The sequence below is a fragment of the Anopheles merus genome, chromosome 3R (assembly GCF_017562075.2).
Source record: "Anopheles merus strain MAF chromosome 3R, AmerM5.1, whole genome shotgun sequence".
Classification (NCBI taxonomy): Eukaryota; Metazoa; Arthropoda; class Insecta; order Diptera; family Culicidae; genus Anopheles; species Anopheles merus.
This window is the reverse complement of record NC_054084.1, coordinates 24,646,769-24,664,423: the sequence shown is the minus strand read 5'-3', so window position 1 is coordinate 24,664,423 and position 17,655 is coordinate 24,646,769. Positions and strand designations below refer to the sequence as shown.

Genomic DNA, 17,655 nt, shown 5'->3' with positions numbered 1-17,655 from the left:
CGTTTATGATACATCATTTGCTTGCCGGCTTGCTTTTAGTTCGACGACGTTTTTGTTTCAGATTTGTTCATTTCTTCAAGGTTGGTAGCTTCATCTCTATTGATCGGAGAGATCAGAAACAGCTCATTACTGTAGAATAGCGTCGATAGATAATAATAATAATAAGTTGATTTTTTATCTATCTCTTTGAGGAACCTCTTTAGACTAATAATTAGCTGATAATTACAAACCTTTCCTTAATTTAATAAACATTAAGCCATTTCATCAAATATTAGCTACTAAAACCTTCCCATAAAACCCATTCATATTTCTTCGCCATGAAACAAAAGGCCAGCAGTTGGTGGCATTTCATTCCGCGCGCGCCCCCGCTAGGCCAGCACCGGAGGGAACTCGCAAACCAATTACCCTTGATTTCTTCTAATTGAAACGACAGCAATCAAGCTGCTAGCGTTTGCCGTTTCAGCGCGTCTAATGAGCTATGGCGGTGTTGATGGGAGTGGAAAAATAAAAATTAAACTCACACAATTGGCGACACAATGGTAAACTGCACGCGTCGCTCGGTCGGAAAAAGTCGCTACAGCATCGACCTCCTCCCCGAGAGCGTTTCCCGCTCAGCATCCCCTGCCCAACCTCCCGCATACTTACCCGATAGTGTGACGGAAGGGACGGATCAACCGACAGCCGGCTGCAAACACCGTCGGACGGGACGGCCTGCGGCGCAACGCAGCCGGCCTGATGCAGGCGAGTGTCGGAGGTGGCGGAGGCGGCCGAGAATTTGTCCAGAAATTGGTCGGGTGGCTTGGAGCGGCCTCGTTTCGATATCCTACAGCGGAGCGCGTTCAGCGAACGGCGCAAGGACGACAGCTTGCCCCGCCGGCCGGCCGATGGTTGGTCCTGGTTTGGGGGGAAAGGGAGCGTATTAAAAATGAAAGAGAATGAGAACGAAAGAAAATTCAGTGTATAGCTAGTGCATAGTAGCAAATGGTACGTAATGGGACGCAAACGGAAATGGTTCATCTTTTCGCTCGTTTAGATCGTATCACACTTTCGCCGTTGTCCTGGCGTTTGGCTACTGGAACAGCAGAAGGAGGCATTTATTTAATCGAGTCGAAGGAAAGGAAAATGAACAAGAACGGGCACGCGATTGGGCCTTCTATCAAGATAACCGGTGTGTGTGCGTGTGTACGTCAAAAGGGAGATAGAGGGCAAGTGGATCGTTGATGGAATTTATCGTCAAACAATGAGCCGCCACTACTTCCGCTGGCAATTGACTCATAAAAACTGAAATTCGTTTGCTGTTGCTAGCGCGGCTTTTGTTACCATTTTCGTCCTCGTGCTTTGGACCGGACTTTTCACTTGAGTGCGTTGAATAAAATATAAGTCATGATAGCGAAATCGAACCATAGCATTAGTTGGCCGGCACACGACTGATGGAATGTTGCTGTTCAGCGTGCAAAAGAATCCCTTCAGGACTTCAGGGATCGTGAGGTGGGCTTTTGTGGCATTTATTTTATTATTCCTAACAGCCGAATCGTTTTCCCGAATTGTGAACTGAGCTTATTTGAAAGGAACTCTAATTGTTGTATAGATATGTCATTAAATAATAATATCGCCTGCTTCTAATGCTTTTATGATGGCCAGGCTTTCGCCAACAAGATGAAACTTCAACAGCCTATTCGCTCAATGAAGACTTTTGAGAGCTGAAACAAGATTTTCAGCTTTTGTGGCAATATTTCTTGGAACGAATCGGATTCAACGGTCCCCACTAAACCACTCTTAACGTAAATAATCCATCATATCACTTTATGTCCATTACTGCGTCCCAAAAAGAAAACCCTGTATTGCCTGCAATATTATCGACATAATCATGCTACCGTGAAGGTCACTTACACAGTCCCACAGTCCCGGTTTTCTGTTGCATTGTGTCGGTAATATTGGTACGTGACGGCGAATTCTCGCGTTGTTTAAAGTATCACCAACACTGGTGCGACGCTATGCGCACGCTAACTGATGAAACGTGTCTTCGGGGTGGATCTCTATCTCAAGGGTTTACATACAACCTGCAAAGTCAAACCCTTTACACCTTGCTCTCCTTTGGGTTTTTTGTGTGTCTGTGTACAAGACGCCCGCACATTCCCTCCTTAACCATACAACTTCGTACACCCACCGGTAGACGTGTTCGGAATAATTGGTCTTGAACTTCACGAAACCACACGAAGCGCAAACGGCACCTGTACCCATGGCCACGGGTAAGGGTTAATACGTTAACGAGGATGGGAGTCATGCCGAAGCGTGAGTGGGGAAACCTTTTTCGATGACCCTTAAATCGAACGTGTCGCTTCCGGTCGGGTATTACCGCACAACGCTGTTACTATTCCTGGCAACCTTGTGTTCGGTGTCGTGTCGTGTCGATGATGATTCAATGGAATTTTGCATCTTAACCGTGTACTTCAACATGAGAATGAAGACGTCGGTCGGAATGTGTGAATGGAATGTTCGGTATGTGAAACATATGACATCGATCCACGAGGATTTACACATGAGCCTGAATAGGATCCAGTTAGGGATATAATTTGATTATTCCACATAATGTTAAAGCAGATAACGACAGTTTTTTCGGTTCAAACTCCTTTAGACATGTTTTTGTTTGTGCTTTTCCATTAAAATAAACAATCATTACATCAACATCAACAAATATTCTTATCGATGCCAAAATTGCAATTACTCGCTACCAGCTATTACACACCCACGAACCATTGACCATTCCAAAGGGAACGTCTCCGCTCAGCAAAAGTGTCCCCGTCGATAGAGTAATTCCTAATTGCACCCACCTGATTAGGCACGCTCAATTAAGTTTGATTACGTTTCAACCCACCGCGCGGGAAGCGTTCGGTGAATAGGAAGACGCTTCGTTCACTAACTGTTCACCGATGGGAATGAGGCTCGTCTCGAGGCGAGTGAACCGAGGGACCAACAATTTCTTGGCTCATTTGAAGCTATTTGTTAATTTGCGTTGTTACATGGTTTTATGTCTTAACAGTCCCACCAGCAAACAAACGCCAACGATGAAGAGCTTTTTTGGATAGTTATTAAAGCATATCAACCACCGAAAATCATTGATATGATGGTACCTTTTACGATACTTCTTCACAACAACTCCAATTCCAATTATCTTAAAATTTGCCTCAATTTCTTTAATGCATACAACGAAAGGGATCTAACAAGTTCTTATGAACGGACATAATTACTTAATTTCCCGCTGCTCCCACTTTATCGACACATTAAGCGTAACCGTGTCTTGCCTATTCAAGAGTACATTTAATCAATTAAGGAGGGGGGGGAGTGGTTCGCGTAGTGTTGTTCGTAGTGTGCGGTAAACTTTTAATTAGCCGAATACACACTACAGTGTGCGATCGGGGCGACGGTCGAACTTTCGCCGGAATGATGCTCTGATTAAAGGGGCAGGCTGTATGGGTGGGGTGGTTAGTCGATGAGAGCGCCCTTCCTGATCGGATGCCCCAAACCCACAATCGTGGAAGGAAGGCAATGAACTTTGATCGGGAAGCTAACGATCTTCCCGTGAACTATGAGCTGCTGTTTACTCAACCGTAGGTGTGCTTACACCATGTGAGTTTTCTTTCACTAGATAAATGTGTTATGAATGTATGATTGTATGTATATACGTATGTATGCATGGGTGTTATTTAGCTATGAACGTGCACGCATCCTTTCAAACTTGATGAGTGAATGAATGTGTTTTATGTAAGATGTATTTTATGTTACTTCGCTCAGTTCGAAAGGATATATGCTGCTGAAGAAATTTGTGAAAATTAATATGATAATCGATTTATATTTCAACACCTTACAGAACGGCTGCTATCTTTCATTACATACCAGTATTTTCTCCCCTCCGGAGATGGTAGATATGTCAATCCGCTGTACCATTTTGTTGAAACAATGTCTGCTAGCACGCTGCTTTTGGCACTGTACACGGCGCTATTTGTACTGTTGATGCTGTTCCAGAAGCTTAGCCTTAGCTCTCACCATAAAGCTAGCTTTACGTTGATTGGAAAACTAATTAAGGCACACGCGTGAATGTTCCTCGTGAATTGATGTACACAAAATTCACTGAATGGGAGAAATGCTCTCCGGACTAGTTTTGTTTCCTCATATTGCACCCATCTATGAAACACACCATAAAATGTAACTATTGTTTGAAATAGAGATTTATTCACTGATTTAATAACCACTCGACTTGCTTATTCTTTAAGGCGATCTTAAAACGACAAACATTTCTGTACGCCCTTTCAATGCCACGGTACAAATCTCGCCAGGCCTGCTCCATTAGGCGGGATTTACATCATTTCCCAAAACCTTTATCACGACGCCATCGAATTGGATAATTATCTTGCAATATTTTCATTTGCCCTCGTTTGCCTAGCAGAGCCGAATGGCTAACCAGACAGAGCTAACTGTTTCCTTTGAAACGAAAGGACAAAATAAAAAAACCAAACATTTGCCAAGCGTCTTTCCGTGCGCTTAATTCCCGTACACAGTGATTATGCCTTCTTCCATTTGCATTCCAAATCACTTTCATTTCCAGGAGCGAGCGACTATTTCTACATCAGAAACCAACTGAAACCAAGAAAATCTTTGCTCTCCGGGCCTTCGGGGGCTGGTGATGGAAGCCTGGTGGCTTTGGCCGTCGAATAGGCACAGACGCGCGATAAATCGGGCTGACGTCAAACGGTGCAGAAAATGGTGCTCTTCTTCGGAAGGACCACTTTAAGCAGTCGTTTGAGCGAAACCATTACAATTATGAGGTAGCGTGCGATTCGGACGATACGCGAGCGGAGAAAGCCTTTCGCTAAGTGCATGGTAACAAGCGGGCAGAACAGTGATTTTTGTCGCGCGTGGTAAACGGATACTGAGACACTGAGGCTGGTTTGCTTTCTCGTGCAAAACCGTTGCATAAATTTGTGTAAGCAACATTGAAGCTTCAATGTATATGAGTTATTTGAATAAATGACATAAATAAGCATTGAATCTGTTTGCTACAATGTTTTGATATTAATGAAATGTTTGAAAGAATCCAATTTAAAAGGATCTGTTAGCCCCATTTAGCTAGTATTTATGAAGAATTATTTTAAAAAGTCTAGTCTTGGGAACTGACAGATATGGGTAGAAAGACTATCATAACAGTGTTAATAGCGCATAGTAGTACATTGTAGCTCAACATGCTATTTCAATAAGAATTGTTTCATATAAGCTGACATATACCACATCAAATTCTGGGTTGTGGTTAATTTCAACTATACTGCCACACCTCTCAGACAAGTTAACTACATTTAGCTACATTAAACTGATATGTAACGTTAAACCAACTTTATGTAGCTTAGTAACATCCCTTCTATTCCAGCATCTTACACACGATGAAACGATGCCATTCACCGCACACGACAGCACAATGCACAGTACCTATCATACCTTACAGCCAATTAAAATTCTACCACGAACAATTTGACTTCAATGAATCAATAATGTTGCAGCAGATATCGAAGCATAAGCAACAAGCGAATGATAAGACCGGCCACGTCTACCATTCGAGCGCGCACAAGAATGGTCGATGGAACAACCAATAAACATTAAGATTGACACAAATGGCTAATGGTGTATTGTGTGTCGCTTTGTTGTTCGGTTGCTCCCGTCAACCTGTCCCGGCAACCCCGATACCGCCCCGCGGCGTGATGGTACAGCAACATCAAAATACATTACCATGAGAATGCTTCAAATGCTTCCGTGCTGAAGCGTTTCATGTTGTTGCTGCTGTTTATTTATCATTTTACCTCTTTCTTTTTTTTTTTTTTGTTTGGTTTGGTTCGTTTTGCTTTTTCGCATCTTCATTCATCCAGAAGTGCGTAGCAAATTTTGCAGTTAAAAAAGCATTATTTGCACACAGGCGGCCAACTCGTCCTCTTCTGCCCACGCGGTAAACCAGTGCGCATTGCATTTGCAGGGAGAGAGAGGGAGAGAAAGAGAGAGAGAGAGATGGGACAAACGAAGCCGGCCTTAATCCGCGGTTCATAAAAATCATCTCCGTGGACGTAACGCAAATGGGAGCGTGTGCAGGCACATTCATTCAATGTCACCGGTAACCGCGCAACGAGCATCTTCAACGAGCGAAGCTTGGCTGTAAAGGGGGGTGTGCGTACAGGGGAACGGGACCATTGAAACGCCATCATGGACGTTTTGTGTGAAATCAAACGGCCGTAAAGTTTTATTTTATTGCATTTTTCATTTTCAATCATATTTTATCGAGAGTGGCCAACGGTTTTGCTGACGGGCGGTTTACCTGCTTTATTCAGGGTGAGTGTTTTGTGGTAAACCCCGTTACCGGCTCGTGGGAAGCGTGCTTGAAATATGTACCCCATAGCAACTTGCCCCCCTTTTGTATTTACCACGCATTGAACAAGGTGGGTTTGTATTGAAGTGTTTTGTGTAAAGAATAATGCAGTGGACGTATCCTTACAGCGAGTACCACTGTTTGAGGAGGTTTTCGCATAACTCCTTTAAAATGTCTCTTTTTAAGAGCAAAATATCCAGCGCAAGTAAATGTGCGAACGACATGCGCTCATGAAGGTGATGATATCTCGAATGAGGTATTAGAAAGAAAGTCGTATAATTCTGTGTAATATCTTTGTTTCCTTGTAGCCTTTAGTCCAGCCAAATGAATGGCAAAAATGTGATGCTTATTTTGTAAAATAACTTAAGCATTGCTCAGTCCGATACAACAACATTATAATACATCCAGAAGTGACAAAAATGTGCGCGGCCACGATCAGTGCTATATACCACCAAGCAAAGCACGATAATATTCACCGCCCAAACCCCACCGTCGCTAGCACTATATCGTAATGACATGAGCACGTCGTTGTCGACAAGGTAAGATTGTCAATTTATGTTGCGTTGCATTATGTTACGGGCTGGCGTCTTACCCCAATGGCGGAATACTCACGCAGCCTCGTCCAAGATGACGACCACGAACCTTTTGCTCGTTTGCACTCATCATTTTATACCTGTTTTGTCATTGCACGCTCGTCCGGCACGCGGGATGGGGCTAGGAAACGCTCGGAGATTCAAACCATCCAGTGCCAGTCTGCCAGTACCACCACCAACCAATGTCAACCGTGAGACATGAATAGCATTCGCAATGTGATTAGGAATGGAGGAAGAAAAAAAAAGAGTGCCACTGCCATACGGCTGGGTGATGAGTTTCCCTACGGTTGCGATGAGTTTTAAGCAACTAACAATATTGTGCTGCGAGACGAGATTTTTACGAGCTGCCCGGTTGCCGCGATGCTGAGACATTTGCGCCATTTGCGACAGTCGAGTGCAGTGCTCGGAGGGGATGGATGATGCTTTTGCTATCTTCTGAGGAAGCACAGTATCTGATTGTGGTATCGTTGGTCTCGTTTTGCAGTGGTCGTTTGTATTCACACTTTCTTGTTCTGCTAATGCTTTTGCTGATAAGTTGTTTGAAGGGGACAAGCTTGAGACATGGAAACGGACAGAATTGTTTTCTAGAAAGATTATTTTTCTGTAGGGTTTGTTTATATTTTCCTGCAGCTCAGAGAATACAATATTAATTTGCTTCTATAATTTTAAAATATTTTTAATACTCAGCAATCTAAAAATATTTTTCAAACAAGATGTACATGTACCATGTACCTACATGTACCATGTACCTACATGTGCCATGACAATTAAATTGAATAGTTTGATTAAAATGAAATCAACAAAAACATTGAAAGGAAAACATTAAACAAATTTGTCTATTTTCTTTAATAAAACATTTTAATATTAAATCAATCTAAAAGATAGCATCAACAAAAATTAAGTATAAAAGTTAAGTTTTCTCCTATCCTAAACAACAACCCAGACAGGAAAAAAGCTCAACTGCTCCGGTATGCAGTACAACAGTGGGAAAAAAACCGGTCTGCCACTGTGACATTCCGCCATACATTATCGTTAACAATTCGGGTGAAAAGCCCACACGCTCACAAATCTTTCCTTGCTGTGCTGTTTTCTCCCGGTAACGATTCCCTCATTCTGCGAAGATAATCTTGCAACCAAAACGGCCCGATGTATGGGGCCACTGGGGTCAAAAGGAGGAAAAAATGCCCCATTGAAACTGCCCGCCGGCTTGCACACACACGCACACCTACACAGCCCACGGACGATACACGCGGCCTGTTGACACAATCATACTCGCAAGGAAAACTAACCAATCCATCTTACGGTGGAGCTATTTGTCGAGCAGAAAAGATGGATTTCCCACAAACGATTTTCACCCCCGAGGCCGAAGCGCCAGGGATCCCGGCAATGGACCTGAAGGTGTGGGTTACATGGGTGAGGGGGGAGGGGGTTGGAGGGGCGGAAACTCTTACCAACGCATACCGATTGAACAGCCGAACCTCTCAGCGTTGATTAATTACTTTCCTAATCTCTGTGAATTGCTCAAATTTACACACCCGTTGTACTCTACTACTCCCTCTAACCTGCTGCTTTCCGAAAAAGCCGCCGGCCGCTACAACTTTTGCGATAGAATCGCAATAAATCATGGCTTGCCTGCTATGAACGCGTTTTTCTCAAGCACGCGCTAGTGTGTGCTGATGCTGGTACCGTGCCGTTCGCGTGGCGTATCGAGCGCAAGAAAGCAAATGTAAACAAGCCCCAGGAGGTGCAAATATTTGGTCAAAAATGTCTCTCTGCCAAGCCGGTTCCGTAGGTTGGTGATTGATTTTGGTGGACTAATTGCGTGCAAAGGAAACAAAGGAAACATTTGCTGGGAGGAAATTCCACTCATCAGTGTGTGGTTAATAAATCATTTAATGCCATGTCAATCATGAAATAAATTTAAAAAAAAGAGCTTAAGGGCAAGATAGTCAGTCATTGAACTTTGATTGCTTAGACAACATACGCATAACAGCAAACAGTGTTTAGTGTGTGCAAATTGTAGCCAACTACACGGTACTATCTTAATTGAGCACCAAGCGCTGTCACTTACACAACACAATGCTTAACCAGATTGAATGTCTGACACACTTCCGGCACTTTGTCTGGTGAGAAAACATTTGCCCAATCTATTGGACGCAAATATTGACCTACAACTTAGACATCTTGACTACATTAGTGGCGGCATCGTACGCTTGCCTGTACCACGGATGGGGCTCGTAATGTTTCCGCACTGTACCTCCCTCTCGGTTGGAGTACGTACCAGTACGTGATTCGATTTTAAACTGATTATGAATGTTGTAGCATGAACTTTCGAGTAAGCACGGCTTGTCTCATTGGAAGAAAAAAAAGTAATAAAGGCACAACTATGTTGCGGACAAGAAGATCAGTTCGGCCAGTCTCTTAAACCCCCTCCAAATGGTGTATGAGTGTTTTTTTTTATACATTTTCTCTCCCGCTCTCACTTTTTTGCTCTGCAAAATGCATGTGCATTAAACTTCTACGCCGTCACTTGCTGCACAAGCTGCAGCGCAAAAGTTAACCCTTTTGCTCCGATTTTGCTTAATTTACCGGAACGCTTATCGTCGTTCGTAATGTACGAACACACAGCAGAAGTGGTCTTACTTTGTTTGGCCCGGTACTAGACGAAAAGGCGCCTGCAAAGTTGAACCCTTTTCGCTGCGTTCTTAAGCCAGAGCCTAGCCAGTTTCCCCCTTATCCCAGATTGGCCAGTGATAGAATTCATTAGCAACAAATCATCCGACGCAACTGTCCTAGCGACTGTAGACTGTGTGTTCTGTCCGTGCCCGTACACTTCTATTTCCCTTTTTCACGTGACAGTAACGGCAGAGACGGGCAGAACGATAGCACACTCAGACACAAAAAAGAACACGAGACGGGAAACCTAGAGATAAGTTTTCATTTCTGCCAGGGAGAAAAACTGTCACGGAGGATCATAAATTTTAATTGTTTCCGGGAAGAAGGCGAAAAAAACGAACTCCCCGAAAGGCTTGTCCTGAGCCGTTTGCCACTGTCAACCAATGGACCAATGGAGCCCGAAGATTGCACGGTAGCATAAATTGTGTTTCTTTCGACGGGCTGGGACGGGACAGGGTTTATACCTGGGCCGATAGAACCCGCCTGCCCGCGCGCTATGATTCGCTAAAGCTAGCCCGCGCTGGAAACAATTATTAATGAAACATTGTTCCCCATTTCGTGGATGGAAGGAGGCAGGCATTAAGCAAAATACAGCGAAACACAGTGCGCAGTGTGTCGGACAACGACTTGAGCAATCGTTTTCGTCTCCTGCACACAGCTAGCACGCCCGCTTGCCTGGGTGGGAAAGTTGCTCTGGTAAATGATTTTTCTACGTCGCCACGTCATTTCACTGGTTTGATCTTTTTTTTTGTGTGTGAAAAAAGGAACTAGCTTAAAATGGATTGCAATTCACAATCATACGGACGGCTGGCAGAAATGTTTCAATTTTCATCTACAGAACGTGGGAAAACATGAGCAAAAAAAGCGTTGCGCCCGTAAATCACTATCACGTAGACAGCTCTTGGATGTCAACCGAGCTTAAAAGGCGACCAGCAACAATGTGACACTTTTTGAACACGAAGCCACAGGAACACTTTAGGCGTGTGTGGATGAAGTTCGTCCCTTTTTTATGTATCTTTTTTGCCTACGGAGGATCTGCGATTGTAACATTTGCTTGCAATTTCACACTTTACGCAAGACAATGCAGAATGAAGGAGGGATGAAAAGCACAGCATATAGTTGCTAATGCTTGCAAACTTTCGAGCACTTAGTGTACGCAACATACACGATTAACCATAAATCACTGAGCTGGAAGGACATTTAAAGACACTTTTGGGCATTTTTTGTTGGCACTTTTGTTTTTCATATCTGTCACATGTTTTGTTGTAGCAGTTGATTGTATTTTCTTCTATTAATGCTTCTCATTTAATCACACTTCATCACACAAGCCACTACAAGCAACACACTTCAATGCGAGTTTGCTTTAAAGTTGTCTACCAACCAACTATCGATCAATTTAGAAATTAATTACACAATCGTACACTTGAAACTGCACCCCCCCCCGCAACAGCGAGTTTAAAGGACGAACCGTCAACTTGACTTTAAACAATTAAATTCACCCCGCGCATCGTACGCGCCAGGACGCCAGAGCACGCAAACACTTTGACCGTAATGGCCAGGTGGTTGTTGTTTTTTTTTTTGTTGTATTTCTGCTTGCCGTAGTCACCACGGTTTTACGCGTGCCTGCCGTGTATAGAGCGAACGCGTCAGCTACGATAGAACCGTACCGCACCGCGGTGGGCGCGCAGGTGATCCATTCAAGTGCACGCCGAAAGTGAAACTAATGAATTGCATTCCCCGCAGGCGTCGGAGCGCAATCGTCACCGCGCGACAGACGCAATCGAATCGCCAATCGCGCGCGCCCTGGTCCGGAGGTCCGCGGGCAGTGTTTAAGCAAATAATCTTCCTCCCCCACCTGCCACCCCACCCCAGTCGGTGGTTTTATCGTTGTTTTGGATCGTCGTTGTTGTCGCTTCTTGCCGAGTCGTAGTTTCGGTAGCGCCGAGCGTCTTCAACATGTCGCGGTGTTAGTAACGGCCAACCACCTGCGCCTCCTTGTTCGGCGGTAGTGGGTGGGTGGACGAATCGACCTGCTTCCTGCCGACGATGCCCTTGAGCGTGAGAGAGGGGGGGAGGGGGGCGATGTTGGTGACGGACGCAGGATGGATCCGATCGTTAAGTGCGTTATTATTCGCGCATTCGAACAGGTGCCTTGAGCTGGTGTTGGTGGAGCAGAAGCTCCATCGAAAAGCCTTTATCGAAAAGGGGACCGACTGTTCTGTCTCTTTCTCTTTCTCTTTCTCTTTCTCTTTCTCTTTCTCTTTCTGGAACCCTTACCCTTCGACCAATTATTAACCACCACTATCATCATTATAGGAATGGTCCGAAGGCGTAGTAGAAAGAAGGGCAGCAGGGAAGGAAAAGTGGTCAGAAACGATCGCGTTTTTCCTATTACCACCCACCAGCAGGTCAATTGTGGTGCCTGCGTTCCGTTTTGACATAATGCGGCGCAAATAATTGAATGTCAGTGGAGGCGCGTGACTTTCGGAAGCCGCGCTGGTCGCGTTGACCTTCTCTTCGGACAATACTTTTGGGCGCGCAAAGAACTTTTGTGTATGTGTGCTTTGGCCTATCGTTAAATAGAGAGAAGAAAGTAAACGTAGCAGCAGAAGCATTCGATTCGCGTGTTTGAGGAGTATTTGTGGTGGTTTTAATTGTCGACCCTACCCTACCGCGTGGTTTAAATTAAAGATGAGACAGCACGAGAACGGTCGTGCCTGCAACAGCAGCAGCAGCAGAAGCGCCTTCAATGTTCGACAAATAATTGCCACCCCACCCCTCCAATGATGGGTTCGGAATGGTAAGATGTAATAAAACTTAATATCCAATCGAACGAACAGGCGAACAGACGGACAGACGCTCGATGCAGGTTGCTTCATGATGTTCAGCTCGGGGTTAACCGATGTGTGTGTGTGTGTGTGTGCTGGTGGCGTGCGTAAGGAGAGAGAGATAGTGCGTGCAGGTACTTGTGCAGAGTGCAGTTGCAGCACGGTGCACCACGGTGCAAATTGGCGGATAATTAATTTATGGACTCCAATTAATGCGTAGACTGCTGCCTTATCGCCAATTGCCTGTTTTGACACATAACCGTGACAGCTGTGCGGTGTCGATTGGGGCTTGTGTCAAAACAAGTGTTAATTTGTCATGTTGTGTGTTGATTGCGGCGCCCTTCTTTGCATTTGTGCAGCGCTACATTCGCTGTAGGCAGGAAGGATTATTGAAAACAAACTGCGCAATTGATGGTTTAATTTTTTTTATTTTTTTTATTTGTAAATTATAGAAAAGAAAAAAAAGATAAATAAAATACACGCACACACCCACCGCAGTAGTAAGCTGCGATTAATAATCATCATCAAAGCAATTTAATGACACGCCAACGCACCACCACGCCAAGTGAGACCACAAAGAAAGTCCACAAAGAACGGCGTAAAACAACGGCGAAAGGTAGCGAATCAAAATGGTCAAAAGCGGATGCCACACCCGTCACACCACAATGCAGCGACACAAACACACCGGAGACTGCCCACCAAAAACGGTGGGAGTAATTAAAAGTGAATGACTTCAACGACGGCAATAGAACGAGGCCACCGAGACCGAGTGTTTGGCATTGTGTCTCACTCACTCTCGCCCACACCCAGCCGGGTCCTGGTAGCTTTTAAGTGGGTTCAACCGTCCTTCCCCAATACTCCTGATTGCTCCTAGCAGACGATCTCACCATAAGGGACTGCTGTCGCCATAGTAACGGCCACCCCCACCCGAGGGCGGTTGACGTGATGAGCCTGATTGTGTGCTTTTTGGTGCGTTGTTATTAAGCCAGTGAAATACAAAACCATCTAACCCCTGATGGCGCCATCCGACCGGAATGGGACCGAATGCCCAAAAAAAGATGGACCGGAAGTTAATTATCTGCCACCGTGATGGGGAGGGTGGGATGATTTTTGTTTTGTTTTGCAGCCCTTGCGTCCCTGTAGACGGGAAGAGATGAAAAGCCTCTGTGAATAAGGTTCAATTACCGCATTCTCGACACGATTCAAGGATCGCCGGGGAGATGGTGTTTCCCTCGCTAGACACGCTGCTGAGTTGCTTTATTTTTGCACACACCCGCGGCACGCCTTGCTGCTACCGTTTGGTCAATGTTTACCTTTTTTCACGGTCCGGCACCTTCGAGCTGTGTGCTCGTCGTCGTGCCCGGTTCGTCGTCCGTGAATGCAATGGTGATGGCAATCGGTCTATAAATTCATCAACCCACTAACTCGGCCCCGGGATCGATTCGTGTTGTGGTGTCATGTAAAGCCGAGGGAAACACATTTATTCACCCATTCGCCCAGTTGTACATTGCGCACAGCAAACAAGCTTGACCTCCAGATGTAAGGCGGACAGCAGCTAGGGGTAGCCGCGCATCCTAGGCCAAGAAGTCGCCCCAGTGACGGTACTTATGCTTGCCGCACTGAAACTATGGCATTGACAGTGGGGACGTTAAATGCACGATTGCATTGACGGCGGTCAGTCGAGGCAGCCGAGAGGGGAGGGCCGCCGTAAAAACTGGACGGCAAATTACTGCACTTTGAATGCAGCGCACAAACACACACACACACACCGGTGGTTTGGATGGCGTGCGGCCAGTTAGTTGCACTGTCGGACCGAACCATGCGTTTTTTCTTGCCAACAGCCAACAGCGGGCAAATTGTTGCTTTATGGATATTTGCATTGGAATTTATGTTAGCACGACAGGGCACACCGAAGCATATTTCCGTAAAAGGAAGCAAAAAAACAAAAACACGAAACAAAACTGTCTCAAACACTGTAGTAATGAGCATCCGGTGTGCTCAAGGACCCGGCACCGTACGATGGATGATGGTGTGCAAATTTACGACGATAAATTTCGGTTCAATTTGCCATAAAATTTTACTGCCGTCATTGATTGGCGGCGTACCGAATCAAAATGTCAGTGTTGAATACTATGTTGAGATGGTTGCGATACAAATCATGTCGAGGTTACAAGTGACATTGTTACATGGGCTAGCCAAATGCATCGTTAAATAGTTTGCTGTGGATGTTTGAAGTATTTCCTTTACTTAATCAATAAAGCCTAACAGTGTAAGAAACGTTGTTATTCTTGGATCGCTGGTATTTGAGTTCCAAATTAATAGAAATAGATAATATATTGCTTAAAAGATCTACTGAACATACTATAAAAACAAAAAGTACTGCTACAAATGCAATACAGTCGTTGCCACTATAGTTTGTATCTAAAGCATCCATTGTAGACAGTGCGTATTAATTTTAGGCTCTAAGGCATCAATTTTCGACTGTAAGGCAATTACAACATTTAACGAAACATAATTTTATTTACTTAGTTTTTATGTTTATGTATAGTGTTGATAGTGTTATGATAGTGTTTTGTTACGCCATATTACAGTTGTCACAAATCTGCTCAAATGCCTAGTACATTTACAATTATTTTGAAACGAATTAAAAATTGTTGACTTACAGACAAAAATACGTGCGTTAGAGTCATCCATCAGGTCGCTTTAGACCTTGCGTGAAAGTGAAATTTTGGGTTATTCTGATATATTTCAATAAATATTTATTAGACAATAGCTTATCGTACACCAAAAGAAAGGAAATTCAATTCCCCAACTATTTGGACTGTAACACATATTGAAATAATTAATTTAATGCATTTTCTTGTTATTTTCCAATGAGCATTATTTTTTCATCGTGAACAAAGCGGGGAGTCGCAAGAAAATTAATTTAATTTCCTTATTAATTTAATTCTTTTGGTGTACGATAAGCCATATTCTGATTAATATTTAAATAGATCAGAATAACCCAAAATTTCACGCACAATTCCACTGGAACTATAATGCGGACTTTAGAGGCGAAAATTGATGCACACTGTCAAAAATTTAACGGTAACAGCTGTAATACGTTTTCAAATAAATAATTTTTGAGTATTATATTGACTTATACTTTCATATTTTCCTAGGATCTTTCAATTCAATGTAAACAGTAGTTTTACAATCTATAACATGTGTTATAATTTATAAAAGTTTCACAAACCAAACACAATTCAAAATAATATGTTTTAGGTCAAAACTAATGTAACTAATAGTTCACCCAAACCCACATAGCCGTCCGCCCAAACAACGAACCCCAATTAATACACCCACCATCACACTGAGACTCATCTTTCCGTAGCCCATTTTCCGTGTAGGAAGTTAGGTCTTGCTGAGTACAGGCGCAAAGAATCAGTGGCTTTTGGCATTCGGGGGTCGAGATGGGTATCGTAAAGCACCGCGTAAAGCAGGGGCGTTACACAGAAACGAGTTGAGCAAAGATCGTAGACAAAAAAATGACCCCCTCCCCCGAAAGGGGACGCTCTCGTCCGGAAAAATCCTATTACGCGTGAAGCTGAAAAATGTGCTCATCGATTATTATGGAAATAATGTGCCCGTCCCCGTCTCACGTGCTGCTCCTCTGCAAGGGTGTTCCTACTGTATGCAAATAAAGCCGTTGCCTTGACACTGGCATTCGTACGTGAGCAGCAGGCTGGGATTGAGCTCGTGTGTGTGTGTTTTGTACGGCTGTGTGCATGTGTGTGTGTGTGTGTGTATGTGTGTGGGTAGATGTGTGATGTCTCCGCTTACATCAACGTCCGAAGGATGTAAAAACAACGCAACCGCACCCAAGGGAAACGGACCAGAAATGACAAAAACCCGGGGCGGAGCATTCATCCATTCCCCTTACGCTACAATCCAGCCAGCTTCCTTGAGTGCGTCCTGCGTGGGAGAGTGTTGTGACGTGAAGCGGCAGGCTAGGATAACAAAACATTTGCCGTCCCGTTTGACTCCGCAGCGCCCGGTTTCACGCAAAAGCGCTTCGCTGAAACGCAACGCTTTATGCGCCACCCGGCACCACTTCACCAGACTCTCGCCACACAACCCAGCTTCCGTCCGGCTATAAATTCATTTTCCGCATTGTAGCGGTTTTCCAGCGAAGCGCTTCGCTTTCCCAGCGAGGTGATATGCAATGGTTAGTGGCGCTTTTTTTTTATTTGCAGGCGAGCATTAGGTGCAAAAACACGGCAGTCGCGACCCACTTGGCAAAAGAGGGGGGGGGGGGGGGCCGCCAAGAGAGTGAGAAAAAATAAAAAGAACAATGATTGAAATTGAAAAATAGCCCCCATTTCGTTACGACGAAGAGAACGAAAATGGTTCACCAGAATCAGCTAAAACCACTAGATAAATTGGTATGAAAGGGTTGGATGATGAAATGCGCCGCTTGTTTGTTTGTTACTTCTAAAAACTAAACAAACAATATAAATTTAATTCCCAATATGACAGAGCTACGGAATGGACATTCGTTTAGGACATACAATAATATGCAAAATTCATTCCACATTTTTTACGCAATTTCTCTGCCGAGCTGCAACGGCACCGAGCCAGCCAAAGTGAAAGAAATAACTGCGAGCCAGCTGTTCCAAATAAGCTCTCATATGTGGCGTTGCTACCGAGGATTCCCTGTTCTACTACCGACCATATGCAGTAAGCATTCCCCTCAGCTGCGGATAACGAGAGCAATTCTCGTGACACCATTTGAATAAATGTGACCCTTGAATCCAGGGTTTACGCCGCTGCTCCAGATGGGGTTTTCGCGCCGCTTCCGGCACAGACTGTGTTTTGCACACGTACTCCACGGTAACGGCTCTTGAGGCGAAGGTAAAAGTTCTAATTGAAAGGAGCAAAGTTTTTAAAATTCCGAATACAATCGTCACGGGAACGGAGGCGAGGGGGGGGTGTTTTACGGGAAAGCACGGTAAAAAGCAAATGCTAGTGGCAAGGACAGATTGGAAAAAAGAGCGCTTCAATTACACCGGGGCCAAATTGTGGCACCCAAGTACGCGGAACGGGATTGCCGACAATCGAAAAAGTTTCCGGTGAGGTTTGTTAGGGATTCTTTCATACATCAGAGGCGCATGTT

General features: G+C 44.4%; 1 protein-coding gene across 4 annotated transcripts in view; it reads right to left on the bottom strand.

Annotated features, from left to right (window-relative positions):
- LOC121596377 (cyclic nucleotide-gated cation channel subunit A-like) overlaps positions 1–17,655 on the bottom strand; it is an 87,048-nt gene that overhangs the window by 20,970 nt on the left and 48,423 nt on the right. For all 4 annotated transcript variants that reach the window (XM_041921261.1, XM_041921259.1, XM_041921260.1 and 1 more), the window contains one exon: positions 646–894. In XM_041921261.1, the coding sequence (XP_041777195.1) occupies positions 646–894 (249 nt within the window). The remainder of the gene's footprint in view (positions 1–645; positions 895–17,655) is intronic.